At 38.5% G+C, this 16601-nt stretch overlaps 1 protein-coding gene across 1 annotated transcript in view; it reads right to left on the bottom strand.

Annotated features, from left to right (window-relative positions):
* Window positions 1-16162, bottom strand: part of ARMC1 (armadillo repeat containing 1) — a 35720-nt gene extending 19558 nt beyond the window's left edge. The window contains exons 1-2 of the mRNA XM_006880435.1: window positions 15980-16162; window positions 8063-8154 (exon numbers count right to left, since the gene is read on the bottom strand). Coding sequence (XP_006880497.1) covers window positions 8063-8154; window positions 15980-16162 — 275 coding nt within the window. The remainder of the gene's footprint in view (window positions 1-8062; window positions 8155-15979) is intronic.
* Between the last annotated feature and the right edge of the window lie 439 nt (window positions 16163-16601).

The raw sequence follows: 16601 nt of genomic DNA, 5'->3' as shown, positions 1-16601 counted from the left end.
AGAGGCTGGAAAAAGAGGGGCATAGAAATGAGGGAGCAAATATGAGGGAGTAACACCTTTAGATACATTTTTTTTGGTACATTTTTCTGTATGTATAAAAATAGGGGGGGACATCTCTGAGAATTACAGTAATATTTTATACTCTTCACATACTGTAAAAATAAAAACAAGCAGGATACCAGAGGAAGGAAAAATGGAATACAAAATTAATAAATTAATATAACTACATTACAAGTAACATAATACTAAAAGTCACTGGGGCTAGGGATAAGAATTAACCTATGTAAAGCTGGAAAATATCTTGACTGGATTCTTTAATAAGACTAGAGACAAAAAGAATTGTACATGAAAGCTATAATCTAGTTAGAAAATGTGTTTCTCACGGAAGCTAGGGTTAGCAATTCTGAAACAATTTTATGTATACACTTGGTTGTAATTTTTGTTGGAGGACTGTTAAGTCAGTTTGCAACTCAGAGTGTCCCCATTAGATACAGGAGAACTTCCCACTTTCCACAATAAAAAGGAAAAAAAATAATCAAAATAAGAAAAATAAGTACATGTGTACAGGGTTAGTGTTATGTATGTATGTTACTGCTGAGCTCTGGAACCTAGTGGCAAGGTGTGTTGCAGTCCCTAAAGCACACAGTTCGAGACCACCAGTGGTGGTCTATCATCTCCCTTAAGATTAACTGCCTCTGAAAAGCAAACCAGAGGGTCAGTTGTGGGTCAGTTCTGATTTGATGGTACACAACATCAACAAGGTTACTGCTGGGTGTCATTAACTTGAATCCAACTCACCGAGACCATTATATGATAGAATGACTTTATTGATTTTTCTTGATTGTAGCCTGGGTGGTGCAGCGGTTAAAGTGCTTGTCTGTAAGATCTAGGGTTTGAACCTACCAGCTGGGTAGTAAGTACTGCAAGAGAAAGACAGACAATAGTCTGCTTCTATAAACAATTAGAAACCCTATGGAGCAATTCTGAAGAAGAACGTGGCATCAGGAGAGGGAGATTCATCAATAACTCGTATTATTGATGAGACAAACCTGCTTGCTGAAAGTGAGGAGAGCTTGAAGCATTTGGTGTAGAAGATCAAAGAATGCAACCTTAACTATGTATTGCATTTTAATGTCAAGAAAACAAAGGTTCTTACCACTGGACCAATAGGCAATATCATGATGGATGGAGAAGAGATAGAAACTGTCAACAACTTCATCTTTCTTGGATCAACAACACCTTAGTACAAGCAGTTAGGAAATAAGGAGATGCACTGCACTGGGAAAAACTGTAGTTAGGGACGTCTCCAAATTACTGAGGAGTAATGATATCAGTTTGAGGACTAAGGTGCATATAATTCAGGCTTTGGTCTTTCCAATCATTAGGTATACATCTGAGAGCTGGACAATGAATAAGAATGACAAGAGAATTATTGATGCTTTGTGCTGTGGTGTTGGAGAGCAACACTGAACAGTCCAAGGATGGCCAAAAGAACAAACAAGTATCTTGGAGAGAGTGCAGTCAGAGTGTTCTTTGGAGGCACGGATGATGAGGCTTTGCCTCACAAATGTTAGGCATGTTGCTAGGAGGGGCTGGCTGTTCCTTGGAGAGAGACATGATGTTTCGAAGGGTGGACAGTGGGTGAAGGAGAGGAAGACTCTCAACCAGGTAGATTGACACGGTGACTGCCACAATGGGATCTAACGTGTCTGGAAATGTGAAGATGGTGCAAGATAGAACAAGGTTCAGATCTGTTGTTCACAGGGTCGCTATGAGTCATACTTGCCCTGATGGCACCTAACAATAACAACTTATAGCCAGAATACTTCTGAGAAATAAGGATGTTGAGATGTTATACCATCAACACTGGACACTTTACCTGGTAGGGCTAGACTACGGAGAAGGACATATTTCTTCAAATGATCAGTCAAAAAGAGGAAGATCCTCAACAAAGGGATTGCTGTATTAGCTGCTACAATGGGCTCACACACAACAGAAGCTGTGAGGACGGTGCAGGGCTGGGCACTTCTTTGTTCCTCTTATACATCGGGTTGCTATAAATCAAAGTCAACTTGATAACATCTTATAGCAACAATCTGTAATATGACTTTATAAATAACACTTTTTAAAAAAAGAAAGTGTGTGTGGGGGGGGGGGAAGGCTAAAGAAATAAAGTTCATTTTGTGGTCCCACAGGACAATCCAGTCTAGCAAGGTTATATCTATCAAGTCTATCAAAGTTATGTTCTACCTCCCAGTATAGTGAGTGAAAAAAGTCTAGAATCTTAAAAGCTTCTAAGAGGGCAGCTAGTAACTAGTTGTTATTCAACGTGAACAAAAGAGAAAAAAAGGAAGCCAAAGAATCAGAGAAGGAGGTAGACTACAGCATTAATTATTACAGAACCACTTGAAGAAGGCATCTTCTTCCACCTTGAGACTCGAACTAGATAGCATCTGCCTACCACTGCATAAAGTTGTAATAAAGAATATAAAAGTGGAATTCTCATAAAAATGGAGAAAAATGTGGAACAGTACTTCAAATCGTTACAAAATTCAAGAGGAGCAAGGAGGCTGCAAAGTCACTGAATCTATGGCCCTGAGTTGAGTTGCTCTTCCAAATTTGAACTGAAACTATTCCATGAAGTCAACACTAAGCTAAATAACAGTATAGCCCAAGAAGAAATCCCATTACCCTTGAGATTTGTGTTATCTATTAAATATGTAACTTATATAAAAAAACCTAAAAAAGTATATATGTGTATATGCATATATACACACACAAATATATTAGAAACCACACCCTATATACTGTATGAAATCAAGAAATAAAGAAAACTATTAAGATGTTAACTTTGAAAGCTTGGCTTTGCTTTCAAACACAGTAAAAATGACAAAATACTCATTCTTTTAGTTTCAAGTTTTCTGCAAGAAAATAAGCAAGATACAAGAACAAAGTAAAACCAGATAGTCTCTAAAGCAATAAATTGGATGATGTACACAAAAATCTTGGGGAAAAAAAATTATAAATAAAAATTATTCATTTACATGTAAATGTGGGCCTAAATGTCTCCAAAGAACCATCAAAGATTCTATAAAGGAATTCTGATTTAAAGTGGGAAATTATACAAAAGAATTTCAAGTTTTTACAGAATCTAGATTTTCTGGAGCTATAAAGCCCAGATGAATCACTGAAACTACTGACCTAAGGTACTTGTTTTCTTCTATTTATAGAGCACTCTTAAAATCCAAACTCTATTGTGTACAGGAATATAGAAACATTATAAAAATAATATATATCAACATTTGTTTAATTAAAAAAATTATACATATGGTGAGCTCTGGTGGCCTAGTGACAAGAGGCTGCACTGCAGTCCCAGAGGTGTGCTGTTAGAATCCACCAGATGCTCTGCTAAAGAAGGAGGGACAATCTCCTCCTGTACCAGTCAGATCTGATTTGACAGTACACAACCCCCTCAAAAAAAAAAATTTTAAAAAATAAATTAAAAATATTATACATAATAATACATAGTTTTTCTTTTTTTTTGGTCAAACATTCTTTTAAGTGTTATAGCATTGCTCTGTCCATTTGCTGTACAGAGGTAACTTGTGGTTGCTGTGATCCTAAACACTGTGATTACTCATGTGTCAAATGCAATAGTGGTTACCCATGGTGGACAGTGTTTGGTGGAGCTCTCCGATTAAAACAGGCTTGGAAGCAGGCGTGGCATCCACTTCCAAAACAGTTTGCCTTCAGAAATTCTATGAACTTGGAGAAACAATGAAAGTTATACAAGTGTTCAGGTTTTGGTTCATAGGGTCACTATGAGACATCTATGACTCAACAGCACTTAACAACAGCATACATAATAAAAACAAAGTTCTACTGTGTGCTAGAAACAGCAGCTCTGGAGGTACAATCCATACTAAGATTGACCCTGCTAATCCAAAGATTGTGTGCCTGGCAGTTTGAATCTATCTTAAGCAGTTCCTTCTCATTGTGATTTACAACCTCAGAAACCCAATGGAAAGTCACTATGAGTCAGAACTGCCTCCATGGCAAATAGCTCAATGATTAGTGAGTGTGTGCTAAATGAACCAAGCACTGCGCTAAATGCATGTCTCTTCACATAACTGTTTGTTGTTGTGTACCACTGAGTCAGAACCAACCCACAACTGACCCTCTGACGGGTTTTCAGAGGCAGTTAACCACACAGGATTTCGACAAGTCATGGAGGTGGTGGCTGTTATGTATTGAGTCTTTCCCCTAGCTGAACTCTCCAACTGTTTTCAGAGGCACAGAAAGAGACTGTCTGCCTTTCTCCTGAAGATCATCTGGGAGATTCAGACACCTGCCTTTGGGTTGGCAACACAACTCCTTACCACTAGGCCCATCAGTCAATGAGGTAGTTACTACTATTATACCCATTTTTTTAAAAAGTAGAAACTGAGGCTTAAACAGGTAAAGTTACTTGTCCTAAGACACTCTTCAGTGGGACACTAACACACACTAAATAATCCTCAAATTCAACTATTAGTCTTAATTTTAAATTCTATAACTTAGCTGCTCATAGGTCCATGTATCTTCTTGGCATATGTTTGAACAAAAATGTAATCAGAATTGCCTTTCCCAAGAGAAATCAAGAGTAAAAGAGCACAATCCTATTTCAGGTTGTACATCAGGTTTTAAAGGAAAGGTAAGTGTACATTCTGTAGATGGGGATAAGGAAAGACAAGTTTTCCAAAGTTCAGTTACATTTATTCCACCTAATAAAATCTTTAACCTTAAATAGTAAACACATTTGCATACTTTTAGAATGTAATCAGTATCACTAAGGCATACAAGCAGAGATTGTTTAACTGGTTTACATGTGCAACTGAGTTGCACAGCTGATTGATATGTAACTGTTACCATTAAGTTGTACATTTATAAAATTTAATTGGCAAATGTTGTCTAACATGTATTTCTAATAACAATGATACACCAAAAAAAGTAATTGCTGATGCTGTTTATACACAATCAAACACCTCAGAGAATTTGATTCCTCGATGAATTTAAGATTTGGTTTGGTTTAAGGTTATGGTTTCATGGGACAACCCAGTCTATATTGGCTTAATAGCATGGTTAGCACTTTTTTCCTATCCTCCAGAGTGGCCATAGTGCCTGGGATCTTTAAAACCTGCAACTGGAATCTAAGGCACAAACTGGCATCTTTTCACCTAAACAACAGAGGAAGAAGGAGAGTCAGGAATAGGAGAAGGAAATAGAACATGTGACTAGTTCCCTAGACTAGAAAATGCCATTTCTTGCTATGAGACTTGGAGAACTGGACATCTGGTGACTGGCTACCACTACTGAACATTTTGACCAAAAATTTCAAAAAGAATCCTAATCAAAAGGGGGGAAATGCAGAGCAGAATCTCAAAATCTAATGGACTCAAGACTTTCTGGGGCCATCAAAGCTGGATGAACCTTTAAAAGTACTGCCCTAAAATAAATCTTTAAACTTTAAGCCAAAAATATTTTCTGAATCCCTCTTAACCAAACTACAATTTAGCCGAACTAGTCCAAAAATGCCTTTTTCAAATATTATCCTTTTCTAAGATCTATCTATATGATGAGCTCAAGCAACAACTGGAAAGGTTACATAAGAACTTAGGAACAGTGAGTTTTTGTTAATAATAGAAGAACAATGCAGAAAAAGACACTGAGAATGGTTGGACAATCTGAACTCATGTAATTAATGTAAATGAATTATGCAAACAGAAACTTTTGGGCTGGTCTACATTCTGCTGTACATATTCTCAACAAGAATAAAAAATTAATTTTTTAAAAAAATAAATCCAAAATCCATGTTTATCGTGACTCTGTTCACAATAGCAAAGTGTTGAAAACAACCCAAGTGTCCAACAACAAACGAATGGAGAGAAGCTGTGGTATATTCACACAATGGAATACTACACTACACTGAAAAACAAGGAACTAATGTCACTCCAGAGTAACCCCGGAGGACATTATGTTGACTGAAATATCTGTCACAAAAGGACAAATACTGCATAGTGTCACTGTTGTAAAACAGGACTGACATAGGGGTTGGGGTTGACTGAAAAAAGATGGGATAAATTATGTACACTGCATTGAAAGAACAGAGGGAGAGAACTGTTTTAAAGGGATATGTTGTTGTTGTTGTTACGTGCCATCGAGTCGCCTGCGACTCATAGTGACCCTATGTAAAACAGCCCTAAACTCCACTCTGTCCTGTGCCAATCGCACTGTCTCTGACACGCCCATCCCAATTATCTCAGTCACTGAATCAATCCATCTCATAGAGGGCCTTCCTCTCCTGCGCCGTCCCTCCACCCTCCCAAGCATGATGTCCCTCTCTAAGGACCGGTCTCTCCTCACAACATGTCCAAAGTAAGTTAGACAGAGCCTCAGAATCCTTGCCTCCAAGGAGCCACCCGGTTTAACCCTCTCCAGGACAAATCTGTTTGTTTTCCTAGCAGTCCATGGTATTCTCAATACTCTTCTCCAGCACCACAGCTCAAAGGCATCAATTCTCCTCCTATCCTCCTTGGTCATTGTCCAACTCTCTGATGCATAACAGGTGACTGCGAAGACCATGGCCTGTATCAGACGCACCTTAGTCTCCAGAGAGACACCATTTCTCTTCAGCACTTTGGAGAGGTCCCTAACAGCAGACTTTCCCATGGCAATGCGCCTTTTAATTTCCTGGCTGCTGGTGCCAAGACTGTTGACTGTGGAGCCAAGCAAACTAAAGCTGTGTACAATCTCAATCTCTTCACCATCCATCCTGATGCTGCCAATTGGTCCAGTGGTGAGAATCTTTGTCTTCTTGACATTGAGCCTCAATCCATATTGTAGGCTGCACAGTCCTTGACACTCTGCAGCAGGCGCTTCAGGTCCTCCTCAGTTTCAGCAAGCAGGGTTGTGTCAATCCGCATAATGCAGATTGTTGATAAATCGTTAGGTATTATTGTCATGACAGGTGCCCAGAATGAAGGCTGCATAGTGGAGCTGACTTGGGGGGAGGGACTGTATAACAATGAAAGAATTTAAAGGCTACATAGTGTGTGGACTTGAGGGGAGGGATTGTATAACAATGAAAGAAATTTTCTTTCACTTTTCAAAGAGAAGAGCGAACTGGGCAGGGGTTGGGGGAGTGGGAGTTGGGCAGGAAAAAAAGTGCAACAGTGAATGAAGGAAATCCAAAGTCTCTGTAAACTTTCATTAAAATTAACTTTTTTTTAAAAAAAAGAAAATCTAAAACAGACATTTATTAAAAAGCTAATTAACTTGCTTTACTGTAAGATTTCTCAATAATGCTCATTTAAAATCTCACCAAAGCTCTATTTAATATCCATCACCTTGAAGGAGTTTATTTGAATAAGATTATATTAAAATAACAAAAAAAGTTGTAGTATTACTATTCTATGTTTTCAAGAGTGGTTACCTTTGTTGTTCTTTTAGTAACTCAATCTATATAAACATTACAAAATATCATCTGATGGGGAGGATTGTATAACAAATGAAAAGAATTTTTCTTTTCTTTTTTTTTTAAATTGTATTATTTTTATATGTACCGTCAAATCAGATCTGACTGGTACAGGAGGAGATTGCCCCCTCCTTCTCCAGCAGAGCATCTGCTGGATTTAAAGAATTTTTCTTTTACTTTTCAAAGAGAAGAGAGCAAATGGGGGTGGGCAGGGAGAAAAATGCAATAAGGAATGAATGGAAATCCAAAGTCTGTAAATGTTCATTAAAATTAAGAATAAAAAAAAATTAAAAAGATCATCTAATGTAGTATTTTCCTTAAGAAAACTTACAAGTATACCAATTATCAATAAAAGAATTTTCACAAGGAATATTATTAATATCAATTATTCATAATAATAGTAATCAAACATAACCCATAGAATACTTTTGGAAATACGAGTCAATCTCCTTGTAAAGAATATAAATTTCTATAACTATGTTAATGAACAGTGCATATTTTAAAAAGATCCATTTTCTATTACAGTAAGAGACACTATATTTTACTTACTTTTGTATAACATTTTGCAAGCTTAACATCATACCCAGTTCTCCTTTCATCTTTTCTCTGTTAGCACGACATTCTGCCAAGTACCGAAGAGCCTACAGCAGAAATTTTAACATGTTAATCCACATGTCATTATTCAAAATCAAAAGCACTTATCCTTATCTCAATAGGATTTTATTCTCTCTTATGCAACTGTAGGTTAGAACATATCCATTGGAAAAGTAATGCATTACTTTAGTTGCAGTGGGTAGTAGGGGGAAAAGAAGAAAGGAATCAAAAGTAATCAAAACACAGGAGAAGGGAGCTTTGGTGGCCTAATAGCAAGAAGCTGTGCCCCAATCCTGAAGGCACACAGTTTGAATCCACCAGATGTTCCACTGGAGGAGGGGCACTCTCCTCCTGTGCCAGAGGGATGTGACTGACACAACAGGGGGTGGGGTGGGGTGGAAAGAGAGCAAAGAAAAAAACTGGAAAAAAAGGTTTTGTTTTCAGAATCAACGGTTCAGAAACTCTCTTTAATGTGAAATCACAACAGTTCCAGGGTAGATGTCATCCTGTAGTAACTGTATCTCTTCTTTTAAGTGAAGCTTCCTTATCTTATTTGCAAGGTCAAATCCAGGTGGCCTCAGTTCTATTTTCATCATTTCACCTTGACATTGTGGGATACAAGGAACCTGATCTACTAATTTCAGAGAGAAATCCCAATAGTCATCATTTCTTAGATGATTCTGGTACACTAATTAAAACACACTGGTGAGGGAACCAAACCTTCATGGAATGAGTGAATTCTTAACACAACTCATCTTCAAAGTATCTTATTTTTAAAAAGATCATTTTTCTAAAGAATTTGTTTTCAGTGATCTAAACTAATATTTCTACAGTGTTTTTCTTATAATATTTAGTACACCTTTTCCCAAGTACTTCCTTCACGAGTGGCTGCTTTTGGGATCAAATCTGACTATTCTCCCCTAACACCCCTCATGGCTATTGCCATCCACAGATTAATCAATTCTTATTTTTCATGTAACTGTCCAGGGAACATCTCTATGGATCACATGACTCAGACACTTCAGTCAAATGACCTTCACCTTTCCAAAGCACTCTGTCATTATACAAAACAGTGCCATCTACAAATTATAGTTCAAAGACCCCCTCTGACCACAACTTCATTTCAGTCTCTAGAAGATTAACTGCTATGAATAAATGCACTGCCTCCGGAAAACAAACAAACAAACAAAAAAAATACAACACTACAACACCAAAACCCAAAAGCAACCAGAATAGCACTTATTGGGAGGAGGGGGAAAAAAATCACTTTCAGATATGAACAAAATACAAGCAAAGACTGAGAGAAGAACATCCTATCCTCATCAAGGTGATGCGGTGAGGCCTACAGTGATCCGAGTGTGCTCCTCTGAAGGCAGTTACCAGCCTGCAGCACAGGAGGAAGAATCCAAACACAGACCAGCAGCCTGGTTGAACTACAGACCCCAGAATCTGGGACAGAATTTGGGACACAGGTGTAAAAAGAATTTAAGGAGCAGAAAAACAAGGAAAAGCAAACTACACAGTGAGACAGCTTCAAGGAGTCCAGTTTAATGTTAGAAAGTCTAAGTTCCAAAGAGGGCTTTTCCAGAAGATTGTTAACTTCTCCTGAGGCACTACAGCCCCAAGTGAAATTCAACTTTATAAACTCACTTACTCACTGACACTGAGCTGGAACCAATTCATAACTGATCACTGGGTTTCTATAGCTGTAAGTCACATGGTTGGAGACTATCCATCTTTCTTCTGAGGAGCCACTGGTAAATTTGAACTGCTATTGGGTTAGCAAGTGTAACATCCCATGGACTACGACACTTGAGTTCTTAATAAGATATGCTGAGATATGCTAGTCATTAAACTAACTGCCGATAATATCACATTACAGTAGAAATTACCAATTCTATAATCCTTAACTTACCAGAAAGTAGTTTGAGGATCAAAAGTAAAACATATACACTCTGATCTAGTAAAGAAAATATAGGTCTATCAGTATAGTTATTCACTTCTGCTGAACTGGCAATGACGTAGAGAGGCCCTCCATTGGCTTTCCTGGGCTGTCAATCTTAAGAGAAGGAGACTTCTCTTTCTCCCACAAAGTGGTCAGTAAATTTGAACCATTCAAGATGGACAGCTTTTTGGTCAGCAGCGCAGCTACTCGGCAGGGCTCCTTATGTCAGTATACTCAAAAGTCACTCCTTCCTTCATCTTTTTTCATTTTGAAGATTATTCATAACATCCCTTTAGAATATACTTTCCCAGGTCCTCAGCAGATCTAATGGCAGCAATGGCCTGACTGTCCTCCCTCCGCCTGACCTAAACGGGTCATTTCCTCCCAGACTTGAAACAGGAACTGAAAAACACTAGTCAGGAGGTTATAGTGCCAGAACTATTAGGACATATTACCTGTTACCATCTTACCATATGACCTGTGAGGATGCACTATCCAGGGTCAAAGAAGGCCTGTTGACTCAAAAGTTAGCATTCAACCTACCCAGTAGCACCATAGGAGGAATATTTATGTTCCCGTAATGACTACCAACCAGAGCTCCCCGATTAAAATAAGCGTGGAAGGAGGAGTGGCATCCACTTCCATAATAGCTTGCCTCTGGAGACCCTATGAATCTGGAGTGAGGATGAATGGCACCCAAGCGTCGAGGACTCTCCTTCATAGGGTAGCTATGAGTCGCCTGCAACTCAACGGCACTTAACAACAATAATGACTACAGTCTAGAAAGTCCTATGGGACAGTTCTGCTTTGTCACGGGGGGTGCTGTTAAGTCAAAATGGCCCAAAGATGCCCGATAACAAAGCTATTAGCTAGGAACTAAAATTCCACATGGGAACTTTTATACCAACAGGTCAGCAGAGAAGCAAGAGAGCAGGAAAAAGGGAGCACAGACACAGACATGTGTAATTATAAAGTCCTAGCCTTCATGTGCTCCCCAAGATGTGCCAAGAAATCTGGAAGACAACTTGGCCAACTGACTGGAAGAGATCTATATTTATTCCCGTTCAAAAAAAAAGGTGACCCAACAAAGTGTGGAAATTATCGAACAATATCAATGATATCACACACTAGCAAAATCCTGCTGAAGATCATCCAGAATAGACTTGAGTAGTACTTGACAGAGAATTAACAGAAATACAAGCTGCATTTAGAAGAGGTCATGGCACTAGGGATATTACTGCCAATGACATATGGATCTTGGCAGAGAGCAGAGACTACCAGAAGAATGTCTATCTGTGTTTCATTGACTATGCAAAGGCATTTGACTGTGTGGATCACAATAAATTGTGACTAACATTGAGGAAAATGGGAATCTCATAACACTTGATCGTGCTTATATGAAACCTGTACTTAAACCAAGAAACAGTACTCAGAACAGAGCAAGGAAACACTGCATAGTTCAAAATCAGGAAAGGAGTGTGTCAGGGATGCATCCCATCCCCATACCTTTTCAATCTGTATGCAGAACAGATCATTCGGGAAGCAAGGCTTTATAAGGAGTGTGGCATCAAGATTAGAAGAAGACTCCACAACCTAGGATACGCAGATGACACAACCTTGCTTGCTGAAACTGAAGCAGCCCTGAAGCACTTGCTGAAAAAGGTCACAGTCTTCAATATGGGTTGAAGCTCTATATCAAGAAAACAGATTATCACCACTGGGCCAAATGGCAACATCATAATAGATGGAGAAAGGATTGCGGTTGTTAGCAATTAAAGCTTGCTCGGATCCACAATCAACACTCTTAATACCAGCAGTCAGGAAATCAAAAGATGAACTGCATTGGGAAAATCTGCTGTCATGGTCCTCTCCAGAGTGCTGAAGAGCAATAATGTCAGACTAGATACAAAGGTGAGCCAGATCCAAGCCATGGTCTTCTCAATTATTTGTTAAGCTTCAGAGCGTTGGACAATGACTAAGGATGACAGAAGAACAACAGATGCCTTCGAGTTATGGTACTGGAGAAGAGTCTGTCTTGGAGAAGGTGAAACCAAGTCTCTCCTTGAAGGCTAGGATTTTTGAAGCTCCATCTCACTTACTCTGGGCATGTAGCCAGGAGAAACAGGTCCTTGGAGAAGGACATCAGGTTCTAAAGGGTGGACGGAAAGCCCAGGAGAGGAAGACCCCGATGACATGTACTGATACAGTGACTGAGGCAATGGGGGTTGGTGTGTCAGAATTAGTGAGACTGGCTCAGGACAGGGAAGGGTTTAGAGCTGCTGTACATAGGGTCGCTATGCATCACAGGCAACTCAATGGCACATAACAATAGGTGTGTTCTGGTTTGGAAGCAGGAGTGGCATCCACTTTCTAAACAACATGCCTCCAGAAACTCTATGAACTTTGATAAATGTCGGTAATTGGAGAGTGGCTTCAGGCCTTTTGTTCACTGGGTCGCTATGAGTTGTGCTCAACTCAAAGGCAGTCAACAACAACAGACAACAGAGTAAAAGATCAGTTTCCACAGCTCCCATCCTCATCACTAATTTTAGTTCTTACCACAAGGACCCTAAGTTCTGGTATTCCTGCTTTCTCCGAACAGCTTTCCTATACTACCTCTCTTAAGATCACATCACAATCTTTTACCCAGACAATAGGAAAGAAAGGAGAAAAAAGGACTTAAAAAGTAGAAAATATGGTTAACTTAATTCTCTATCAATCCAGGAGAATGTTGCAAAGCTATTAAAAAAATAGTAAATCTTGCTGGAGAAGGAGGGGCACTCTCCTCCTGTACCAGTCAGATCCAATTTGACGGTGTACACACATACACATATTAGTAAATCTTATGTACATAATGTCCATTAAAAGTCCAATATAAACCTAAAGAAACCAGAACTTCCACCCAAGCAGAAATATGCACACTTACGCTTATTGCTGCTTTGTTCACAATATCAAAGAGGTGGAAACAACCAAAGTGCACATCAATAAATGAATGGCTAGAGAAGCTGTGATATATTCACACAATGGAATGTTATGCAGCACTGAAAAACAAAGATCTCATGAAATATTATACAAAATGGGTGACCATGGAGGACATTATGCTGAATGAAATAACTCAGTCACAAAAAGACAAATACTGAATGTCACTGTTACAAACCAGGACTGACATGGTGGTTGGAGGAAAGTAAGAAAAGAGGGAATAAATAATGTACATGGCATTGAAACAGATAAGGGAAAGAATTGTATAAAAGGAATGTATGATTAGGTATTATTGGCAAGACAAGAATCCAGAATAAGAGATGCATAGTAAAGTGGATTGGGTGGGGCAAAGGGGTCTGTATAACAATGAATGAATTTATTTTTTCCAAAGAAAAAAACAACTGGGGGGAGGGGCAGGGAGGAAAATGTACAACAATGAATAAATGGATATCTAAGTTCTCTATAAACTTTCATTAAAATCCCAATAAATTTTTTTAAAAGTCCAATATAAAAAGGAAACTGGAATTTTCTGAACTATCACTTGACAAGTCAGGAGTAGAAATGAAGAAGATAGCTAAATGAACAGACCCTTAAAAGCTTTTGGTAGTGGTTGTTGTTGACTGCCTTCAAGTCGAGCACGACTCACAGCAACCCTATTGAACAAAAGGCCTGAAGCCCTTCTACAACTATCGACATTTATCAAAGTTCATAGAGTTTCCAGAGGCATGTTGTTTAGAAGTAGATGCCAGGCAGAAAGGTCACAGGAAAGGGTGCAGGCAAAGAGTTGGCAGATGACAAAGACAAAAATAGAAACAAGAAGCTCTTTTTAGGAGAACAGGGAAATTCCAACTTTAGAAATCTTTTTAAAGGTACAAGGATATTCAAATTATGTAATCTTAAATGAATACAGTCAACTACTTATATTTGTTCTTCAATTTCATATTAATTTCTACTAAAGGAAATAAAAAGTTAGGGGAATCTGGTGGCATAGTTCATAGGGAACTGCAATGCTAACTCAAAGCAGCACCTCTCTGGAGCCACCAGCAGTTCCACAGAAGATGGGTAATCTCCTATGTGGTTTACAGCCTCAGAAACCCACTGAAGCGACGAGAAAGTGCCAACTTGATGGCAATGAGCTTTATTTAGAGAACTAAAAATTTAGAATGATTATTTTGAAAAACTGGCTTATATTAAGAAGCTCCATTGCAATCCTAAAGGCACATGGTTCAAATCCACCAGATACGCTACTGAAGAAGGACGGGCAATCTCCTTTCATGTGATTAACTGCCTCTGAAAACTTGGCAGAGGATCAGCTATTGGTTAGTTTTGACTCAATGGCACAAAACAATAACAACAATCTATATTTTATGTCACACCTTCATATAGACTCCTAAAATTCTTTTTAATTTTTTTCTTCTATGAACTGGAACAAATTCTGACTGCAATGAACTGTATTCCTAAACTGGTTTAATTTTATCAAGCATTAAAACAATGTCTAAAGGGAGCTCTGGTGGCCTAGTGGCAAGAAGCTGCACTACAATCCTAGAGGTAAGCGGTTTGAATCCACGAGATGCTCTGCTAGAGAAGGAGGGGCAATCTCCTCCTGTACTAGTCAGATCCAATTTGACAGTACACACACTAATAATAATATTAATAATAATAATAATAATAATATTATAATAATAATAAACAACCATTTAAAAATGTCTAATCAAACACCTTCGATTCCACTGACAAACATCAAACTAATACCTGCAGGTCCCAACTCTCTCTTGTGTATTTTTATCTTTCTTCCTTTTTGTTATTTTCCTTCTCACTTTGTAGTAAAACAAAGCATCCATGTCCATCAACTTATTAACAGATAAATAAAAATGGCACATATATATAACAGAATGAAATTTAGTTATAAAAAAGAATGAACTCTTAATGTACACTACAAAACAGACAAGCCTTGAAAATACTGTGCTAAGTGAAAAATTTGAAGACAAAACTCCACATATTATGATTCCACTTATATGAATGTCCAGAATAAGGACATACATAGAGAAAGAAAGTTGATCAGTGATTGTCTACAGCTTGTGAAGCTGGCAGTTGTACCTAGAGTATATAATTTTCTTCTAAGACAATGATGCTCTAAAGTTGACTGTGGTAAAGAGTGCACTAGTCTCTGAATACAATAAAAACCACAGAATTGCAACATCATAATAGATGGAGAAAAGACAGAGATTGTTAACAATTTCCTCTTACTGATCCACAATCAAAACTCTTGGCACCAATAGTTGGGAAATTAAAAGGCGACTTGAGAAAGTTTGCTGTCAGAGACCTCTCCAGAGTGTTGATGAGCAATGATGTCAATCTGGAGATTAAGGTGGGCCTGATCCAGGCCCTGGTCTTTTCAATTCCTCACTGTGCATCATAGAGTTGTACAATGATATATACATACAATGAAACAGAGGAAGAGCCTCAACAAGATGGATTGACACAGGAATTGTGACAATGGGTTTAAGCATGACAGAGATCTTGGCATAGGTGCAGAATTGCGCAAGGTTCAAATCTGCTGTACACAGTCACTATGAGTGGTAGTTGATGGTACCTAGTAACTCCATCAGCACCACACACTTGAACATGTGGGAAGGAGTTACTCCTACTAATTCAGTAACACCAACTCACTGCTGTCAAGTAGTAACTGACCCTCCAGTGGGTTTTCAGAGGCTGTAAATCACATGGGGTGAGGCTACCCATCTTTTTCTCTTGGCAAAGCTGGTGGACTCAAACTGCTTGCCTTTCGGTTGGCAGTACAACTCCTTGCCCACTTAGCCATAAGAGGTCCCTATTTACTTCATAGCCTCTTTGAATTTTTAAAAATCATGTCATTTAATATGTTTTCAAATTCTCCTTAATGGCAAAAATGTCAAACACAGGAACTGGAAATAGAGCAGACAACTTACAAGCAAAGCCGAGTGAACAACAGAGGGGTTGGGATGGTCCATAAACAAAATAAGGCCTGGCAGACATCCCTGATCCTGGACAATGGCTCGTCGGTTCAATGGGTCTGCTGCTAGATCCCGTAGCTGGTTAACCACTGACAGAGCGTCAGGTTCTTCACTCATGGTAGAGGTGGAAGAATTCATCTTCTATGCCATACACGTGACTACAGTCTTCTTCAAATCTGTCAAAATAGTTCACAAAATTAGCTCTGGGCTGCTGAGGTACATTACGGCACTTATTAAATGACAAAGACTATAACACCTTTAAAAGAAACAGATGAATTTCATTCACACAAAAACTTGAGAACTGGCAATTCCACAGTCTGGGAAAAGCAAAATGAACATTAGAAGCTAACGGAAGAAATCAAGTTATCTATGTGTGTACAGTGTTTAAAGAACATATGCCATCTTCAATATTCCAATAAATCCCTTTTTAGCAATACATATTTTAACACTGAAGTCATAATAAACAGGATAGTTACAGTTCATGCTTAGAACCTTTACTGTACTTCCCACACTGCAGCACTGCCAAGGCTTTTATTTCCTCTGCACAACACTTTGGAACCTAAAGTGAATACTTTGG

This window comes from Elephantulus edwardii, unplaced genomic scaffold, assembly GCF_000299155.1.
Source record: "Elephantulus edwardii isolate Elephantulus edwardi_28Jun2011 unplaced genomic scaffold, EleEdw1.0 scaffold00008, whole genome shotgun sequence".
Classification (NCBI taxonomy): domain Eukaryota; kingdom Metazoa; phylum Chordata; class Mammalia; order Macroscelidea; family Macroscelididae; genus Elephantulus; species Elephantulus edwardii.
This window is presented reverse-complemented; position numbering and strand designations above follow the sequence as displayed.